At 48.7% G+C, this 17773-nt stretch overlaps 1 protein-coding gene across 2 annotated transcripts in view; it reads left to right on the top strand.

The window, feature by feature from the left end:
• The first annotated feature begins 370 nt into the window (after positions 1 to 370).
• NTN4 (netrin 4) overlaps positions 371 to 17773 on the top strand; it is a 44986-nt gene continuing 27583 nt past the window's right edge. For both annotated transcript variants that reach the window (XM_030480338.1, XM_030480337.1), the window contains exons 1-2: positions 371 to 573; positions 3865 to 4394. In XM_030480338.1, the coding sequence (XP_030336198.1) occupies positions 492 to 573; positions 3865 to 4394 (612 nt within the window). In that variant the 5' untranslated portion in view covers positions 371 to 491. The remainder of the gene's footprint in view (positions 574 to 3864; positions 4395 to 17773) is intronic.

The raw sequence follows: 17773 nt of genomic DNA, 5'->3' as shown, positions 1-17773 counted from the left end.
AAGGTTTCGAGCCACCCGCGGCTGGGCAGCGGCTGGTCAGGTCGCCCTTGCACAAAGCCGAGCCGGGCCGGAGGAAGGCAGCGTTTTTCGCCGCGACCGACAGCGCTCCGGGGCTCGGGAACCGGCGCCTCCGCGGGGGGCTGGTGCAGGGCAGCGGGTCCCTCGGTCGGGCTGCGATGGGGTGTGAGGTGGGGGGGTGCGGTCCGCTGCAGTACCGCGCCTCGCCGCGCACCGGCAACCGCCCCCCGCGGCGGGGCCGCCCCGGCGGGGAGGGCGGGCGGGCAGTGCAGCGCAGCGCGGCGGCGGGGCGGGGCGCGGGGTGGGGCGGCGGCGGGGCGCTGCGCTGCGGGCGGCGGGCGGCGGCGGGGCGGTGCGCGGTCCGCGGCGGGCGGCGGGGCGGTGCGCGCCCTCCCGCCGGTGCCGCGCGGGGCGCTGATGCCGCGCGGGGCCGGTCGCGCCGCGGGGCGGCGGGGCGCGCAGGGCGGGCGGCCATGGGGCGCGGGGTGCGGCGGGCGATGCCGCCGCCGCCGCTGCTGCTGCTGCTGGTGCTGGGCGCCGCCGCCGGTGCTGCAGGTGGGTCGCGACTGTCCGGCGCTCGGCGGTCTCCATCCTCCACGGGCTTGCGGGGTAGGTGCGGGGCCGCATGTGCGCGGCGTCTGTGCACACGCGTGTATATACTTAGATATGCCTATGTACGCGCACACGTTTGTGTGTGTACGCAGGCGTGCGCACGCACAGAGTAGTATCACATCGGCGTGTGCGCACCGGGCGTTTGTCTGGGTATGCGCGTATCTGAATACACGCACATGTGCGTGTGTGTCCGCACATGCTGTGTGTGCAGGTACGCGGTGTGTGTCCGTGGAGCACTGGCAGGGGCCGGCGCTGCGCACTCCGCCCCGCCGCACACAAAGCGGGGTTCGGGGCCGCCCCTGACCGCGGAGGCTCCGGCGGGGCGACGGGGAGGGGGGAACCGCGGCGGGGCGGGCTCGACCGAGGGCTGAGCTCGGGGAGCCGGGGGATGCCGCGGAGCGGGGCCCGGGAGGACGCGGCGGGACGCGGAGGAAGGGCGCTGCGAGCTGCGGGGGGCGGCAGGACAGGTTTTCAAAGCCCCTTCCCGCAGCATAACCAGCCGCAGCGGGGTCCCGCCGCTCCGCAGCGGAGGCGATCGGGTATAAACAGTTTGCATAACGCTTCCGCGGCTGGTCGCAAGCCGAGTGCCAGTTTTCTTCTTTAAAAAGAAGAAAAAAGGCAGATGGGAAACAAACATTTGATCGGGCAAAAGATATAAATGAAACATCACAAGGCAAGTGTTGCTAAAATGCTTAAGCAGGAAGCATATGATTTTCCATGCATGTTTTACAGGTGAGTCATGGTATTCACTGCATGCTCTTACTCATTACTGAAGATCCCAGTCCGGTGGCATATACAGTAGTATGTAGAATGGGAGTGTTTAGTTGGTCAGATTCATTAAGTGCCCTTTTCCAGGACTGTGGCAGAGCAGTCGTCAGCTTGTGGCTGGCAGCGTGGAAATCTTTATGCTCTCATTTGTCCTTTTACTGAATCCCTCTGGCAGCCAGCATTACACTACAAAGCTGTCACTTTTCATAACATGCGGTGCTCTGCATCTGTCATGCAACTCATTCCAATTCAAGTGAAAACAAACACCCTTTCAAAGGGGGTTTCCTCTCCCCCCTTCCCTCCCCTGAGACCCGTGTCTGTGTGCCAGCAGCACTGCTCAAATCCTACTGAAGCCAAGGTCCCTGGCCCTAAATCTGGCCCCAGGTAAGGAAGGGACCCTCCATGCCTGGCCCGAAGACAGCTGCAGTCAGTGACCATGCGTGACCAGGGGGCGTACCAGGAGCTGGGAACAATTGCATACTCTTAGCTCCCAGAGTCTTAAGTGGGAATTTGGTAGCCAACCCCTCCTGGCTAGGCTCAAGCAGAGCCTTGCCCTCACCCCAGGGACAGCTACATGGAGCCCTGCCACCACCACAGGCACCAGGAAACCTCCTGCTGACCAGGTCCTCCTCCACTGCCTCCCCAGGGGCTATAATCGGTGGTGTGCAAAAAACAAAAGGGATTGGTGAACGCAGTGTTCCAACTGAGCCCTGCTTTTTTTACCTCTTCCCAAATCTGCTCTGCAGTCCCGCAACGAACGGAACCGCAGTGAATGTTCATCTATTTGTTTAGCGGCTAACTGCTCCGTGTTACACGTAGCCAAAGAATCCAGGAAAGCAGCCAAAGACATAAATCAGTCCAACTTGTGGCAAGCCTAACTCATAATATGATAATAGCCCTTACTTACCTACCCCTCAGGAGAGCTGCGTAGGTTAGTTAATGTTTATACAACGCTTTGAATAGATGTTCAGGAGATGTAAGTGATATGACATTAACTTTACAGTTATATTTGTTTACTTTTCTAGAGTAAACGTATTCTGCACAGTTAATACAGATAATCTGACACAATTGCACCGGGTCCCTGTAGGAAGCTACCTTGACTGAGCATTTCTTGTTCACTAAAGATTTCCCAAGACTGCTTACCGAGTGAAATCCAGAGACTAGTTCAGAAGTGCTCTATAATGGGTGCATAGCAAGCAGCGGTCCACATCTGTTCTGAATAATCGGTATAGAAAACTTGTATGGTCCTTTGGTGGTAGAAACATTTTCTCTCCAGGGTGTTTCTTAAGGAGCAGAAGGAGTGGGGAACGCTGTCAGGCTCTGAAGGCTCAGCCTCTGCTAGTACATAATATAGCTTAATTGCGACTATGACACTGTAGACAAAAGCTGAATAAACCCCAAATAAAGGATTTATTGGATGCTAAACTGAAATGACCTTTGGACGTAATAAAAATGGCAAGAAGCTATAATAATTGGTGCACAAAGCTGACTATGTATGACTGGCCTGGTGATAAAGAAGACATTATGTACCTCAGATGGTTTGGCCTGTCTATGTCCAACTCATCAGAGCTTTTTTCTTATGTTAAACAGTTATGGTTCATCAAATACAGCCTTGACCTACTGTTACATTTATTAATAAAGAGGTGGAAAGCCCTTAATCAAACATTCCTGCACTGGGAGGGTTACATTGCAGATGGTTTCACACCAAACCCCATGGTGATTTTATTTCTCTTTGACACTTTAACTGTGGATTTTTAAATTGACAAGTCTTCCAGAGAAACTTGAAGAGAACCCGCAGAGCCTCAGCTGCGAGGCAGCTTGCCAGCATCATTTCAACCAAGGATTATGTTTTCCCCCCGCCTTTACACACATCAGTGACAGCCTTCCCAAACTTCAGCAGTGTTTCTATGCAACTCTGGCCTCGGCAGCAGTTTGCAACTGTGGGGAGATATGGGGTAGAGATGGAGGGGTGGGGAAGGGGGTGAAGATTTGAGGTCATTGGCGGCACCTCTCACACCTCCAATACCCAGTTGAGCTGGGGCACAGCCATGCTGTCCCCCATGGCAGCCCATCTGGTGCTTTTCTCTCCTTCCCCAGGGCGACCTGGATCCCCTTGGAGCCCTTGGGGCAGGAGTGGCATGACCACGGCCACTGCCTCCAAAGCCTCAGCCGTGCTCTGGGCCTCTGGAGGTGGGAGGGCAAGTGGAGGTACCTCTCCTCCTGTGGGCTGCCTGCTCTTGATAGAGATTTTCCCAAGTGTAGGGAAGCCCTGAGGGGTTTTTGGTTTGTTTTTGCTGTTACAGACACATTGAGCCCCATGGAGGGGAGAGCCAGGAAGCAGTGCCACGCTCTCCCTCAGCCCTTTGGGGCTTGGTGTGTACCAGTGACACATGGTGGCTTCCAGCGGGGTGAAGTGGGGTGCCTCTGCCTTGGGAACCAGCTTCACCCCCCACTCTCACCTTGCAGGTCTGGTCGGCGCATCGGGAGCGGGCAGCCCCTGCGAGAAGGCCTGCAACCCCCGGATGGGCAACCTGGCACACGGGCGGGCGCTGCAGACGGAGACGGCGTGTGGGCGCCATGCCTCCGAGCCCTTCTGCACCATCATCGAGGACAGCCAGCACCGCTGCCAGCGCCCCATGTGCGGCCGCTGCAGCATGGCCCACGCCGGGATGGCCCACCCCGCTGCAGCCATGGCCGATTCCCCCTTCCGCCTGCCCCGCACGTGGTGGCAGGCAGCCGAGGACGCCCTCCGCGAGACCATCCGGCTGGACCTGGAAGCCGCCTTCTACTTCACTCACTTGATTTTGGTCTTCAAGTCACCCAGGCCGGCCGCCATGGTGCTGGAGCGCTCCCAGGACTTCGGCAAGACGTGGAAGCCTTACAAATACTTTGCTGCTAACTGCTCGGCCACCTTTGGGCTGGAGGATGACGTGAGGCAGAGAGGAGCCATTTGCACTTCCAGATATTCCAGCCCCTTCCCCTGCACCAGAGGAGAGGTAGGTCTGCCTGGGTTGGGAAGAGAAAGCCCTTGCTCCAGCTCCCTTTCCCTGTGCAATCTCTGCTCCAGCATTTATGCTTCTTGTTTTACTGCACCCACATCCCTTGTCATCGAATTTATGTCATGAGGTGTATTAACGCAATTCATTCCTAGGTGATGTAGGCACTGCCCTCCCCCTTGCTTTGCTGAGCTCATAATATCTCTCTTTTCCAAAAACTCCTCTCCCCTCACCTGGTGAACCTCCCCAGCACAACTGCAAACAAGGCGAATGCTGTCCATCCCTCAGGAAAGCCAAAGGGAATGTCACTTTTGGCAGTCCTCTCCAGATCTTGCAGTCGTGTGGTTTTGGGGTGATGCAAATCAGTCTGACCAAAATGCAACTACATTAAAATTGTCACCAGATGCACTTTTAATAGTGACTGCCTTCACTGAGAAGTAAGCGTGTAACCAGTCAAAATAGCTACTGACCACACTGAAGTATGGTTCCTATGAACCTGATTAGCCAGGTAGTTACTTATACCTCATCTGTTTTTTTTCTGTGCACACTTATTCTCACATGAAAAGAGCTTGGAAAATGAAGAAAATCATGTAAACATCACGTTTACAAAGAGGAAAGAAGTGTGTAAAAAACAGATTGTTTCTATATCAGAAACAGCAAGTAATTAATCAGATATCTGGAGGTGCTACCAATAATACCCTGCCCTTCGGTGCCTAAGCCTATCCCGCAGTGCTGGGCAACCTCCGCTGGGAGTGATGGCCACGGGAGTGCCCTCTCGGGACCCCACTGGTGCGGATGGGTCCCCAGTGACCAGCGCTGCACTCTCAAGGCTGCTCCCTCTAGTGGCCATATTTAATGAGCGTGTCTGAAAGTTTAATCAGACTTAAAACTCCCCTCTGACCTGAAAAGGTGACAATCTGATTTGTGACTCAGGAGGGCAGTTATATCATTGTAGCTTCTGCTGAGAACTGGTTCTGAGGTGAAAGCATCCATATCTCAGAAAAATCACCCCTTTCAAAGGGTTCAGACTGCTTTGCAATCATTTGAGGTCACCTCTAGCCATACTTTGGCTGCAGAACCACTGGTAGCTGTTTGTTCACCACACAGCAAGTCTTAGCTGCATTTCAGGAGGCAGCCGATGTCCAGCTCTAGGAAAAGCTGCTCCATGCTCTCATCAGCTCAGAAACAAGGAGCTCCAGCCCTGCCAAACAGACCAAGGATGGTTATTTTATTAGCCCAGCAAAGGGTTTGAATCAGATGGCTGGTGAGAGAAAGTGCTATCTTCCTCTCTTCTCCTGCCTCCCTTTGTTCATGATCTACCTGAACTTCCTTTCACAGTGAAATATATAAAGGGGCTTATAAGAAAGATGGAGACAGTTTTCAGCAGGGCTTGTTCTTACAGGAGAAGGGGCAACAGTTTTAAACTGCAATTAATTTAGACTCCTTATAAGGAAGACATTTTACGATGGGGGTGGTAAGACACTGGAGTAGGGTGCACAGAGAAGCTGTGGAGGCCCCATCCCTGGCAGTGTTCAAGGTACAAGGCCAGGTTGGATGGGGCTTTGAGCAACCTGGTCTAGTGTGAGGGGTCCCTGCCCATGGCAGGAGGATTGGAACTAGATGATCTTTAAGGTCCTTTCCAACCCAAACCATTCTGTGGGTCTGAATTTGAGATAACTACAAAGTGGGACCTGCAAAAGAAAGTGCCCCACTGGGAATTTTCCAGGCCCTCAGCACTTCTGTGTGCCCCTGTGTCCCACCATGTGAATCATAAGGTTATGCCAGCCTGTGATAGAGGGCAGGGACTGAAATCTGTAGCTCTCAGGCCAATCAGCAGGACATGTCTGGGGTACTCTGCCTTGCGTGCTCCTTTTTCAGCTTTCCAAGTGATTGTTCTCAGGGATGAGAAACCCAAGGTATCATTTGGGGCAGTATTTGCCTCGTTTCTGCTGGGTCCTTGTAGCTCGCAACCTGGTGCAGTTTTCACTGCGATCACCCCAGTGATGTGCCTGCACACCAGGATGGGGCTGTGCCTGGCAAGAACCTCTGGCTGGCTCCTCTACAGGTTGGTGCAAAGCATGGGGACAGTAGGATCAAGGTCTTGTGTGTAGAAACCAATGCCTGTTTCAAGAAGAAAAGGAATTTAGTGGTGTTTGATGCATCTGAAGTAGCATGCTGCAAAGGCAGGCTATTTACTGAGCTTGCTCCTGTGGGACCTCTTCTCTTGGCATCAGTTTAGTCTGTGTTATTGCAAGGAAGCCATAAAAGTCAAGCTCGTTTAATTATTCCAGGTTTTAAACAAATGCGGAGTCCAAGGGGCCAGAGCTTAGGTTTTATTTATATGGCACACTTCAGTTCCCTGCACTTAAACACCACTTTTAACCTGCAAAGTAATAACAGCAGCTCTCTGGTGACCAGATGGCAAGCCTGCATGCTTAGCAAATATCACATTTAATTTATTACAGTGTGCTACATTCCAGCAATTACTTGTAACTGCCAATAGCAACATGTATCTCACCTAAAGAAACATCACAGTTTTGTGCTCTGTTTGGAATTATGTTGTCCTTTACTCCCACTTCTGGTAGCACCTAATTTCAGACATATGGAAACAGTAATTTCACTTGAAACAGTGGTTTCAAATATGCAGTCATCTGAAGTGTCCAAGTCTGAAGGGCATTATTTAGTTGCAGCCCAGTTGCCGCAGTTTTCTTTAAAGCACAAACATGAATTCTGTGAGTGCTACTGGATTTCTTTTTTAACTTTCTGGAGTTTTTAAACTGTGAAGTAACAACCGTAACCCATGACCCAAAACTGTGTACCACACCGTCTGTACACCGCCTTTTTCCCACTTCAAACTTTTCAGTGCCACATGTGTACTTCCAGGCACAGACTCAGGGCTTACAGGAGTTTGCAGGACAGTGGAGTCTCTGCACGCTGCCGGTATCTCAATCACTGCTGCCCCAGGAGACGCCTAAGGAGATGGAGTCTCACTCCAAACAGCACCAGAGCTTGACACAGACCTGTGGATGGTCAGGCTGGTGGTTTCTGGCTTTAGCCCTCTGCAAAAAGCAGGCAGGGCTGATCTGCCTGCATGTCTGCTGATTGTTTTGTGCCTGCAAGCCCTGTTTCAAGGCAGCAGCATGCAGAAGCTCATAGTACTCAGGGCTTACAGCCTTTTTTTTTAATGAATTGCCTGTGCTAATTTGGAGCAAAGATGTATCTGCTTCAGTTTTTACTGAAAGAAAAGATCGAGCTTTTTTCATTTCTTCTGCCCTCATCATCATGAGTCACTTCTTAGATGCCTAGTTCAACTCCTAGGACAAAAAATCTCCCCTCATCACAACTTGCTGTGATGTTGACCTTAAGGAGATTTATGATAGTGGAGAAAGTAAGTTACCAAGCCTCTAGGTTCATTTCAAAGATCCAGAGCTCAGAGCTGGTAGAGAGATGAGAGATGCTGAAACAGCTCTGTGAGATGCCTTTCATCTTTCTTCTGTAGCATAGTGGCTCTAGGCTTCCCTTTGTGGTGCTGGGACCAGGATGGTGGAGAGCTCTCACTGTTCAACACCTGGGGCCAGGCTGTCTCCTATGGGCCCATCCAGTACAGGCAAAGGAGAAGTGGGAAGGAGGAGGGAACCTACAACCAACCCAGGTTTACAGCAAGCTTCAAGCATCTGCTTGAAGATGGGGTCATCTTCGTGGGTGCATCTTCATTGCATCTTCATTGAAGATGGGGTCATCATTTGAGGGGTCAGATTTGCCACACTGTGAAGAAGACAAGAAGCTCATTCTCTGTCAGGGGATAATTTCAAATCAGCTGGATGCAGAGGGGTCACTAAAGACTTTCCCCATGCTTAATTTAGTGGATTAATTGTTTCACAGCAGCAGTTTGTTTAGCATAGGCAGAAATCTCTAAATGCTGGCCTTATATCATAGGTGTTTTAAGGGAAAGGCTAAGGCCAAGTTTTAGCCTGGATCATACAGATGTGCTACAAATCCAGGGTATTTCCACTGTTTTCCAGGGTGTAACCCTTCAGCCATGTTGTTGGAAGGGAAATAGAAGTGGATTCACCAGCCAAACATAATCTGATTTAAGTAAACAAGATGCAGGAATAAACTCAGCTTCATGCTCAGACAGGAACGCCAATTTTATTAGTACACATAAAAGACGATCTTCCCTCCCATAGTTCAGGTCATATTAATATTTCTTCTTTTATACTCTAACCTTTAAATTATCCTTAGCTAGAGATCACTGTTAAGGGCTCATCGACAAGGGGCCCTTAGCAGATGTTAATTCTTTAACTGTGAGTGAGAGTGACTGTCCACTCTGCAATGCAATTATCTCATTCACTTTACATTCCCATCTGTGGTCAATTCAGATTAGCTCGCCTGAGTGTCCCCATTTAGACAAGCTCCAGGATAAAAGAACTTACTGAAGCAGAGTCTCCTTGACAAGATTTTAGTAAATTAGTGACTTATTTGAGTGTTCATCTATTCAGAATACTGCTAATAAATCACTTGGAGACCTCAGCTATTGTTGCTGTTTGCTATTAATAGGAGAGGCATATTTGCAACTTGACTATATTCCAGCAACAAATTCTAACGTGCTTTTAACTTTTGAAACATCACATAACACTGTTTTACTGTGGGGTGTGTATCTTACTGAGCATTTTATTGATCTCATGTGTCTTCTGTAGCAGAAGAATCTGCAAATGCTTTGCCTTGCACTGTTACTGCATGCAGCCTGCCTCTGTTCCTTAAGGATTTGGAGATATTTCTTACTGGTTCTGTTGGAAATTAGGTGTGTAGAGGAGAAGTAAATTGTGTCCTGATATTCATGAGTTTGGCCCTGATAGACAATGAAGAATTGTATTCACTGACACAAGCAGGAGTTACAGATGCTCAGTGATTTTTACTTTGGAGCTCTAATTTTGGGTTGTAGATACACTCTGTTGCAGCCTAGAAGCTTTTCCCATTTTTTTGCACATCTTTTAGTCCTGAATAAGCTTGAGTTTTAACCTTATCATTGCTGTCAGTAACTGAAACTACATCTTCATTGTTCTGAGGTCCTCTAAGGATCTTGTGGGTCACAGGAGATTTGAGTGCAGTCACTTGCAGGACTTGGGACTCCGCAAAAAAAACCTGGGCAAATATGCAAGAATAACCTCAAAACAGCTTGGGATACCAGCCCATTAGAGGGCCGCAAATGGCTTTTTTAATTGTCCCGTGCCACTGATGTCTGCACAGAGAGAAAACAAAGGGCCAAACTGATGAGAAGGAAAGAGGGATCCTGGCCGGTGTTCAGCAGTGCTCAGGACATGTGAGGACATGGCTGTGGAAATCTGTTTTCAAGTCCCATCTCTACACTTTGTAGACGTGCATTTTGTAGGAAAAAAACCCCTCTTTAAAACCATCTTCCTGATTGTTCTGTCTGCAAATTGTCAGGCTCTGTACAGAAATGCCACATGCAAAGAGGAGCCTGTTCAACTAGGGGCCAGGGGTGATTGGGGTAATGGCCAGACCCAGCCCAGCTCTTTGCATTATATGAGTGAATTTAGAAAGACATGGGGGCCATTATTTTATAACGACAAGAATAATGATTTCTAGGGGAAGAGTTAATGAGATGAAGTAAATGAAGTCAGGCCAGAGTCAATGAAATGATGTAGGAATCTAGAAATCCCAAGCTGCTGGAGATTGCCATTCAGTGCAGGGTAGCTGGGGAGGGTTTGTGAGAGCAGGATGTGTGCCTGCTGGCCAGTGCAGCACAGGGCTCACTGCTCGCAGCAGCAATGGCAGCAGCGGCACACCAGTGGGACACCATCTTTCCACCAGCCACCTTGCTGATGGCTGTAACAAGGTGCATCTCTTGGCTTGGCACCCGAGCTTTCCCTCCTGGCAGGGAAGCCTGTCTTCCCAAGCCCTGTGCAGGCTTTCCATTGGCTTTAACATAGTGGGGTGGGCGCAAGGTTGTCCCTTTAAATAATGAGGCAGCAAAAAGAGGATTCAGGGAAAAAGGGGGAACCTGAGCTTAGTTTATTCACATGTCTAGAAGGACAGGAGGCAAGGGCAGTTCTGGGCACATGTGGAGACGAACATTTGGTCCCTGCGGAATTTTACCATGAAAGATACTTTCCCTTACAGTTCAGTCATCATCAGGGCTGGAAGTGTTCAAGACCAGGCTGGATGGTGCTTTGAGCAACCTGCTGTAGTGGAAGGTGTCCCTGCCTGTGGCAGGGGGATTGGAACTAGTTGATCTTTAAGGTCCCTTCCAACCCAAACCATTCTATGATGGTATGATTCTATAATGACCCAACTGCTGTTTTCTGGGCACTGGCACCTGCTTTTCAAGTTTTATGTATGTGGAGTACCAGGGATGATACTGCCAGATCTCTGGGCCAGGTTGTGACAAATCCCTCTCCCTCCTCTGCGGGCAGTCCGGGAGGAGTGACGTGCCCCTTTGCCATGCCTCCTGGGTGCTCAGCATCTCTGGAGGACCAGGGCATGTGAGGAGCAAGATGCTTCTCCAAGCTGCCCAGTGATCCTTGGCATGATTCCCCCCGTTGCAGCTAGCCCACAGGAAAGTCTCATCATCTCTTTTTCTCCCTGGCTTTCCCAGTGCTTTTGGCACTTGGAGGTTGGCCCTCTGCTTGACTAGCTCTTGAAATGCAGCCGCCTCCGGGATGGAGCATAGCCAGTGTTTAACAGTGCATAGCGGCAGTCCCCCATTTAGAACAGCAAGTTTCTAACAACTGTGGATCAGGGCTTCTGGATCAGCCTCCAGTTATGGCCAAAACAAATTATTCTTCAGAGGGAGCTTGACCACTCTGTGAAAGGAGGTATATTGTAGGATGCCAACAGCAGGAAGAAATGGGTCCCAGGACTTCAGGACATCCTTTCCAAACTCCCTATATAGGAAGTGAAGAGCACTGTATCCACATGAAACAAGAGGAATTTGGGTAGGCAGAATTTAATTCTCTGAATTGGCACCTGGCCTTGTAAGCAGGACTATTGCTTCCCTTGAGAAAAGTGCCGCAGGATTTTAGTGGTGCAGCCAGAATCTCTCTTCAGGCACTGCACCCCACTGCTTCATTTCACAGTTCATTTCTGGCATGAAGAGAGGACCAGCTCACTTATTCGGCTCCCAGTTTGCTGGCTGGAAAATGGGGCTGCCATGTTTCTCTTCGGGATTCCTGGATACAACCAGTTACATGGGAAGTGTGTAACCTAAGGGAGTGAATTGACGCATCTCAAAAGTTTTGGATCAAAAGCTCATGGGGATTTAATCTGAGATTAATCACCATGCACAATGGGTGTCAGCATGAGATATCCAGTCTAGCAATGTTCAAAATCCTACACAAATAGTGAAGTCTTCAAATTCTCCTTGGGCAACATTTCCAGGAAGAAAAGAAGTTAATGCCCAAAACGAAGCTTACTAGACACACATACCATGACTCTCTATCACCAGCCTCTCCACAGCATTCCTCATTGCTGTGATCAAAATCTATAGCCATGTATTGAAAGGGAGGTACTGTTTCTCGTGACCTTTTTGACCATGCATATTTGCATGTAATTCAGACAGGTGTTCTTTTTCCTAAAATTAAGTGTATCTCATGATAACTGGATGGTTTAAGCAGCCAGTTCTATTGACACACAGCCTTTTCATTATAGACAAGAGCAATTGAAAAGTGTTCATGAAATAGGGTTACTCTTAGGCTAAAAGATTTCCCCTTGATCCTTAGTACTGTTGCAGTCACTGAAACACTAACCTGCTGCCTTGCAGGCTTTTGCAGTGATACGTTGTGCTCAGAAGCTGTTAAAGGGGTTATTCTGCAGCTTTTCTCACAGCCCTGCCTATAATCAAGCAAGTCCAGTTCTCTGTCTGGCTCTTTGAGGTAGCTCCAGGTTTTCTTGGTCTTCTATCCGCACGACAGGTACTGCCGGCAGGCCAAGGCTGAGAACATAAATCTTTGAGGGGGATAGGGAAAGGAAGGGAATTGCTGGAGGGAAGAGTATTTAAATACCGTATTTCTTGCTGATCGGTCAAGGGACTTCTTCGTATCATCAGCTGAAATGTGCTGGATCATTTTCCTATTTAGGATAACGCAGCCGTGGAAACGGTGATTCTGAAGATCGGAAAAAAGCAGCAATTATTTTCCTTAATAGTGCATAGCTGATGATATCATGCATCTGAAGGGGTTTGTGAGCCAAGAAACTGAGCATTTCATTCTGTTTGATGAGCGAAAGTAGTGATTAGGCAAAATAAAGCCATTGTGGAATAAACTATCAATTCCTGGAGGAGCACTGGTAACTGGAAGTGAAGAAATCCAAATGTTTTGAACTGTTTTGAGCTGGAGAGAGATTTTTCTGGTAAGAATATTACTTCTGTGATCATTGTCTGCATGAAGAGGGGCATGACCTAGCAGTGTTTCATTTTCATCTGATGGAATTGTGCAGTGGGATGTTGCAGGGAAGCTGAGAAGGTGGCTCTTGTCTGGTTGATTATTGCCAGAAATGTCCAGGATCCTGGGGAAATCCTGAGGCTTTTGCCTAGCTCTCCTCAGGCCTTTTCTCGCGCCTCACCAGCCGGCTACTGTGTGAGAGTGGGAGCTCTTCCCATACAGCTTCTCACTTTAGAGAATGGCAGAAGAGTGCCTTGAGTTTTCAAAAAGATAAAGTTGCCTTGGTATAAGTTGATTCACCCAGGCCCCTGCAAGGGCCAGTTCTTTGAAATAGATGGATCTTTCTCCTGAAGCCTTTTTAAGATTGCATTACTTTTGGATGATGATTCAAGGGATTATTTGCCTGGTTTCATGTGCTGCAAAGGTTGCAGAAGGGCTGTAGGCACTGGCCAAATGCTGCCCTTTGTCAAAATATATGAAGCAGCTGTAATAGCTGCAAGAGTGCCATTTTTCCAACATCTCAAGTTGCCCAGGTGGTACACAGTGGGTTTCTGTCACCATTGCTTGGGGATGTGGACAGTTGCTTCACACTGTGGCCCAACAGACAGGCTTGCTGTGATCTTAGAGTCTCTGATGGTCACCTCTCTGCAGTGGCAAAGCATGTTTTCCAATTTCTGTTGCTGTTTTGTCTCACCCGGATGATGCTGAAGTGTGCACCATCAATGTGCACATGCAGGGGATGGTCAGACCTGTAAGCAAAATGGAGGCTCTTCCTCCCTGCAGTCCACTTGGTCTGACAGGCAGAAAAGCAAAGCAGTGTATTAGAGGAGCCGGCAGGTGATACCTGCCCTGAGCAGTCTCAGCGCCAAGGTTCCCCTCCGCCACTGAAGGATGACCAAGCAGGGGTATGCAAAGGAGGTGTGAGGACACCCTCGTGGTGTATTGTATTATTCTCACCCTCTTGGCACTGTATTTCTTCAGCTAAACTTACATCCAACTCCATCTGCAAGTGAAAAAAAGGAAAGTCTAATAAGGTGTTTGCAGTGATGATGAGTTTAATGTTCCTTATGTAGTTTCTTGAGTGGAAGTTGAAAGCAGGCACTGTGGCAGATTGACATTATAGACAGCCCCAGTGGGCATACACGTTGCATCATTATTATTAGTAGTATTTCAATTATTAATTTCTACAAATCAGACTTACTGCCTCCCATGAGATTTCCATAATGTTTATCAAGAGAAATTTTTACTTTTACATCTACTGAGAAGGAAAGCTTAATTGGCCCAATAACATTTCCCAGCTGAACTTTTGTGAACAAGACCAGCCAAGGCTGAAAGCAGGTGCCACCTTTGGGTAGTCCCTGTGGGAGAGGGTCTGGGCTATTGGATGGGCTGGGCTGGCTGTGGATGGAGTTACAACCACACATGGGAGCATGTGTCACAGGCTGGGGGTGGCAGAGGTTTACCCCTCAGCCGGTATAGCACAGAACATCTCAGCTTGTGCTGTGGTTGTGCGTCTGTGAGCAACAGCTGGGGCCTGTGGGCGCAAGCAGATGTGAGGTGGTGCTGGGCACACAGACGGAAATTCCAGAGCAAAGGCAAGGGCTTCCCTTTGCCTTAGCCCCAGCGCCAGGCAGACAGTGCCTAACCTCCTCTGCTTGACAGGATCAAGAGGAATTTTTCAGAAGGCAAAGGGATGAGGTCCTGGGTGTGCTGGCAGAGCTCCAGCACCACCTTTACTGCCTACATTTTCAGAGTGTTGTCCAGGCACTAAATAAACCAGATAGCTCCCAGTGGCATGGAGATTCAACAGGGCCCCATAATACAGGCCAACCAGTCACATTTATTTAGTGCCTGCATACCAAGAGACACTACAGACTCCTAATGCAAACCTTAACTTTTCTGTTAAACACTTACCTAGACATCACATGCCCTTTTGTAAGGTGGTGCAAGTCTTCCATTGCTTTTGCTGTCTCTCTATTTGGAGAAGACAGCAAATCTTACATACTTTCTTATTCTTATTATTTTTTCCTGTATTCCTGTAAAATAGATTAAAAGAAAAAAAACAGCAGCAAAAATCAAATAAAGCAGTACTGAATTTATCAAATGCCCATGAGCCAAATAGATGAATCATTAATATGGATAGGTGATGCATTTTCATGCCTTCAGATTGGATGACGCAGGCTAGAGTCCATCAGTCTCTTTTGGAAAGAAACCACAGGTCACTTCATGCAGTGTTACCACCTTGGTTTTCGTTTACAACCAAATAAAAAAATGCTTATGTTTTTAATATTTTTTTATTGCTTTTTCTTCCATATTCCCATTTGTTGGCTTGTTCCCATGCTTCTTGAGTCTCCCATCCATTCATTCCCTCTGTTTGTAATTTACTGGTGGTGTCACTTTGTGAACCATCTCTTCATGCTTTCCAGGCTCGGGGGGAGAAACTTCGGTTGAGGCCGGGCTCCCATTTGGAGGTTGGAGTGTGGCATCTCTAGCTGGACACAGGGACTGGGAAGAGGCACATGTGCAGGGGCTGTGGGTCTCTGTCAAGGGCCTCTGCGGTTGTGCCTATTTCTGAAAGTTTGTGAGGAAGAAGCTTTTTGTGGATCATGCATGTCTTTTCAATGTCGTGGGCATTTGAGTCCCAAAGGGGCCCATTTTATGTCTGTGGACACTTATACTTGACAAAGGTCCAGGCCCTTGCAGCTGTGGCAGGTGGAGGCTGCAGCGATCCGAGATGCACCCATGACACATTGAGAAGGCTTTGCTGGTGGCAAATGTTTAATTGGTTTTGTTGACTTCCTCAGGCAACTTTGACTTCAGAGCCTATTTTGTTGCTGTCAGCATCCTTCATTAGCATTTTCCGTCCCACTGTGGAGAGATATATGCATATATATATAAAGATGTCCTTTCATTGCTTCTCGCATGTAAACATACTGGGATACTTCTTGCAAAGGGACTTCTATGTATTTATAAATCGAGGTCATTGTGGTGCAAGCGGTTACTTGAGTGCAGCACGTTCGCGGCTGCTACTTTATTTATATACAGGGCTACATTACTGCATTTGCCAAAGGGCAAGTAGCTAAGGCTTCTTGTGCCACTCAGATGAAAAACATGTGAAGTAATCAACAGAGCAAGAGCTGCTCGTGACAGCCCATCAGGAAGCTGAAAAGCTGTGGAAATTTATTAGAGGGTGTCCATGTGCCCAGTCTGCAGCCAGCTGGAGCGGTCTGGCTGAAGAGCAGAATGTTTTCACTCTTTGCATGCACAAGGCACTGCAGGGCAGCGTCCCCACTGGATAAACCTGGAGGGCTTTAGGAGGCTATTGGGAATTGGAAATGATGGCTGTAGATTTGGCACATCACCATGATGTGTGATGTGCATCTCAGAGCAGCTGAGCAGCACTGGCTCAATAGAGTTGATCAGAGGAGTCAGCTGCCTACAGCTGCACAGTGGGACCAAAGTCCTGCCCAGCAACACCAGAGAGATGATGGGCTTGCAAAACCCCATCATCAGATGCTTACACATGTCGGCAACACGTTCTTTTCAAATCCTGCCGACATACTTCCCCTGCACTGTTTAAACAACATTCTGGTGGAGGAAGCCTCTGACTGATAGCTAGGGGATGCCAGCAGAGCCATAGATGTGAAAACCTGGTCAGGTTTGCTGTGCAAACCATGGCTCATTCATAGACAGGATGTTGCAGCCCTGCTCCTGTCCTGTTGGTGGGAGAATTGCATGGAAAAGTCCAAGGAGAGGTAAAAGCAGGAAATCTGGCACCCTCACATGAGTGTATGTGGGGCTGGGTGCTGGGCAGCACAGGGCTGCAGACCCATAACAGCTGTATGAGGGCAGTGTGGCCCCAGCAATGTGCTGACTCCTGAGGCGGCTGGGATAAATCAGTGAGGTTAACAGCTGAACAGAGAAGTCGTGCTGAGAAAGACATCCTTGACATTATTATTATGCAGTCTCTGGAGGCTCCAGCTCAATCTGCTGGGGCAGAGCAGAGAGTTGCTATTTGTATGGTGTCCTACATGTTATAATGACTGGTTTGTATTTTATTAAAGCAGAGCAGCTAGTGTCTGGGGTGGAAGGATGAGGGTGCTTACTGTCTTGGCAGCACTCATACCAGGCTCACCCCATTAAGTTGCACTACTGCAGAGTGCAGCATGGCTCTGAAGCTGGGGCTGCCAGGCACAGCTAGAGCAATACAGGGCAGCAGGAGGGAGAGCTGAGAGCCCACAGCCCCTGGGAATTACAGTTAGGGCTCATGTTTAGCATCACTGTTTTCAAGTAGCCATAAAAAGAAATATTTGTAACATTTTGGGGCCTGAGCAGGAATACTGGCTCCATTGAAATCAGCAGCATAACTCCCCCTGAATTCCACACAGACAAGATTTAACTCTCTCAGCATGCAGGTGCTCAGGGTTATTGATTTCCTCACTGTGATTGTCTTTGCTAGAACTGCAAGCACCAGTCACGTGCATTAAACAGGGACAGATAAACAAGAAAAACTGAAAATAATGAGAGGAAAGTCTGCAGCTGCATCCAGCATAAAGCATTCCTGTTTATGCATTTCCTTCACTGCTCTCGTCTAAATCAGGACAAACAAAGAACTCTCTGAGATACGATTTATCTAATAACAAGAAACCCAAAATACTAGTTTTTACTGAAAATTCTCAGCCTGGCATTTTCCATCACCTCCACTAAAAGGAAATCAATGTCTCCAGTTTGGATGTTTCCCAAGGAATTTTCTTTCCATATCTGAAACCATCTTGTGTTCACAAAGCCACTAATGAGTAAATGTGATCAGAGTGATACTGAATAACATGTCTTGGGGAGAGATGCAGGGTTTGCTTGGATTTCTGTTCATATCTGCTTGATACTTTTATTTTAGGAAAGCAGAATGTTTCTGTATGTTCCTGAGAGGGGGAAAAGAAACCCCAACTTTTGAAACCTGTTATTATTTATTAATACCCCTCA

This window comes from Strigops habroptila, chromosome 3 (genome assembly GCF_004027225.2).
Source record: "Strigops habroptila isolate Jane chromosome 3, bStrHab1.2.pri, whole genome shotgun sequence".
Lineage (NCBI taxonomy): Eukaryota > Metazoa > Chordata > Aves > Psittaciformes > Psittacidae > Strigops > Strigops habroptila.
Note: the sequence above shows the minus strand (reverse complement) of the source record. Positions and strands in the feature narration are given on the sequence as shown.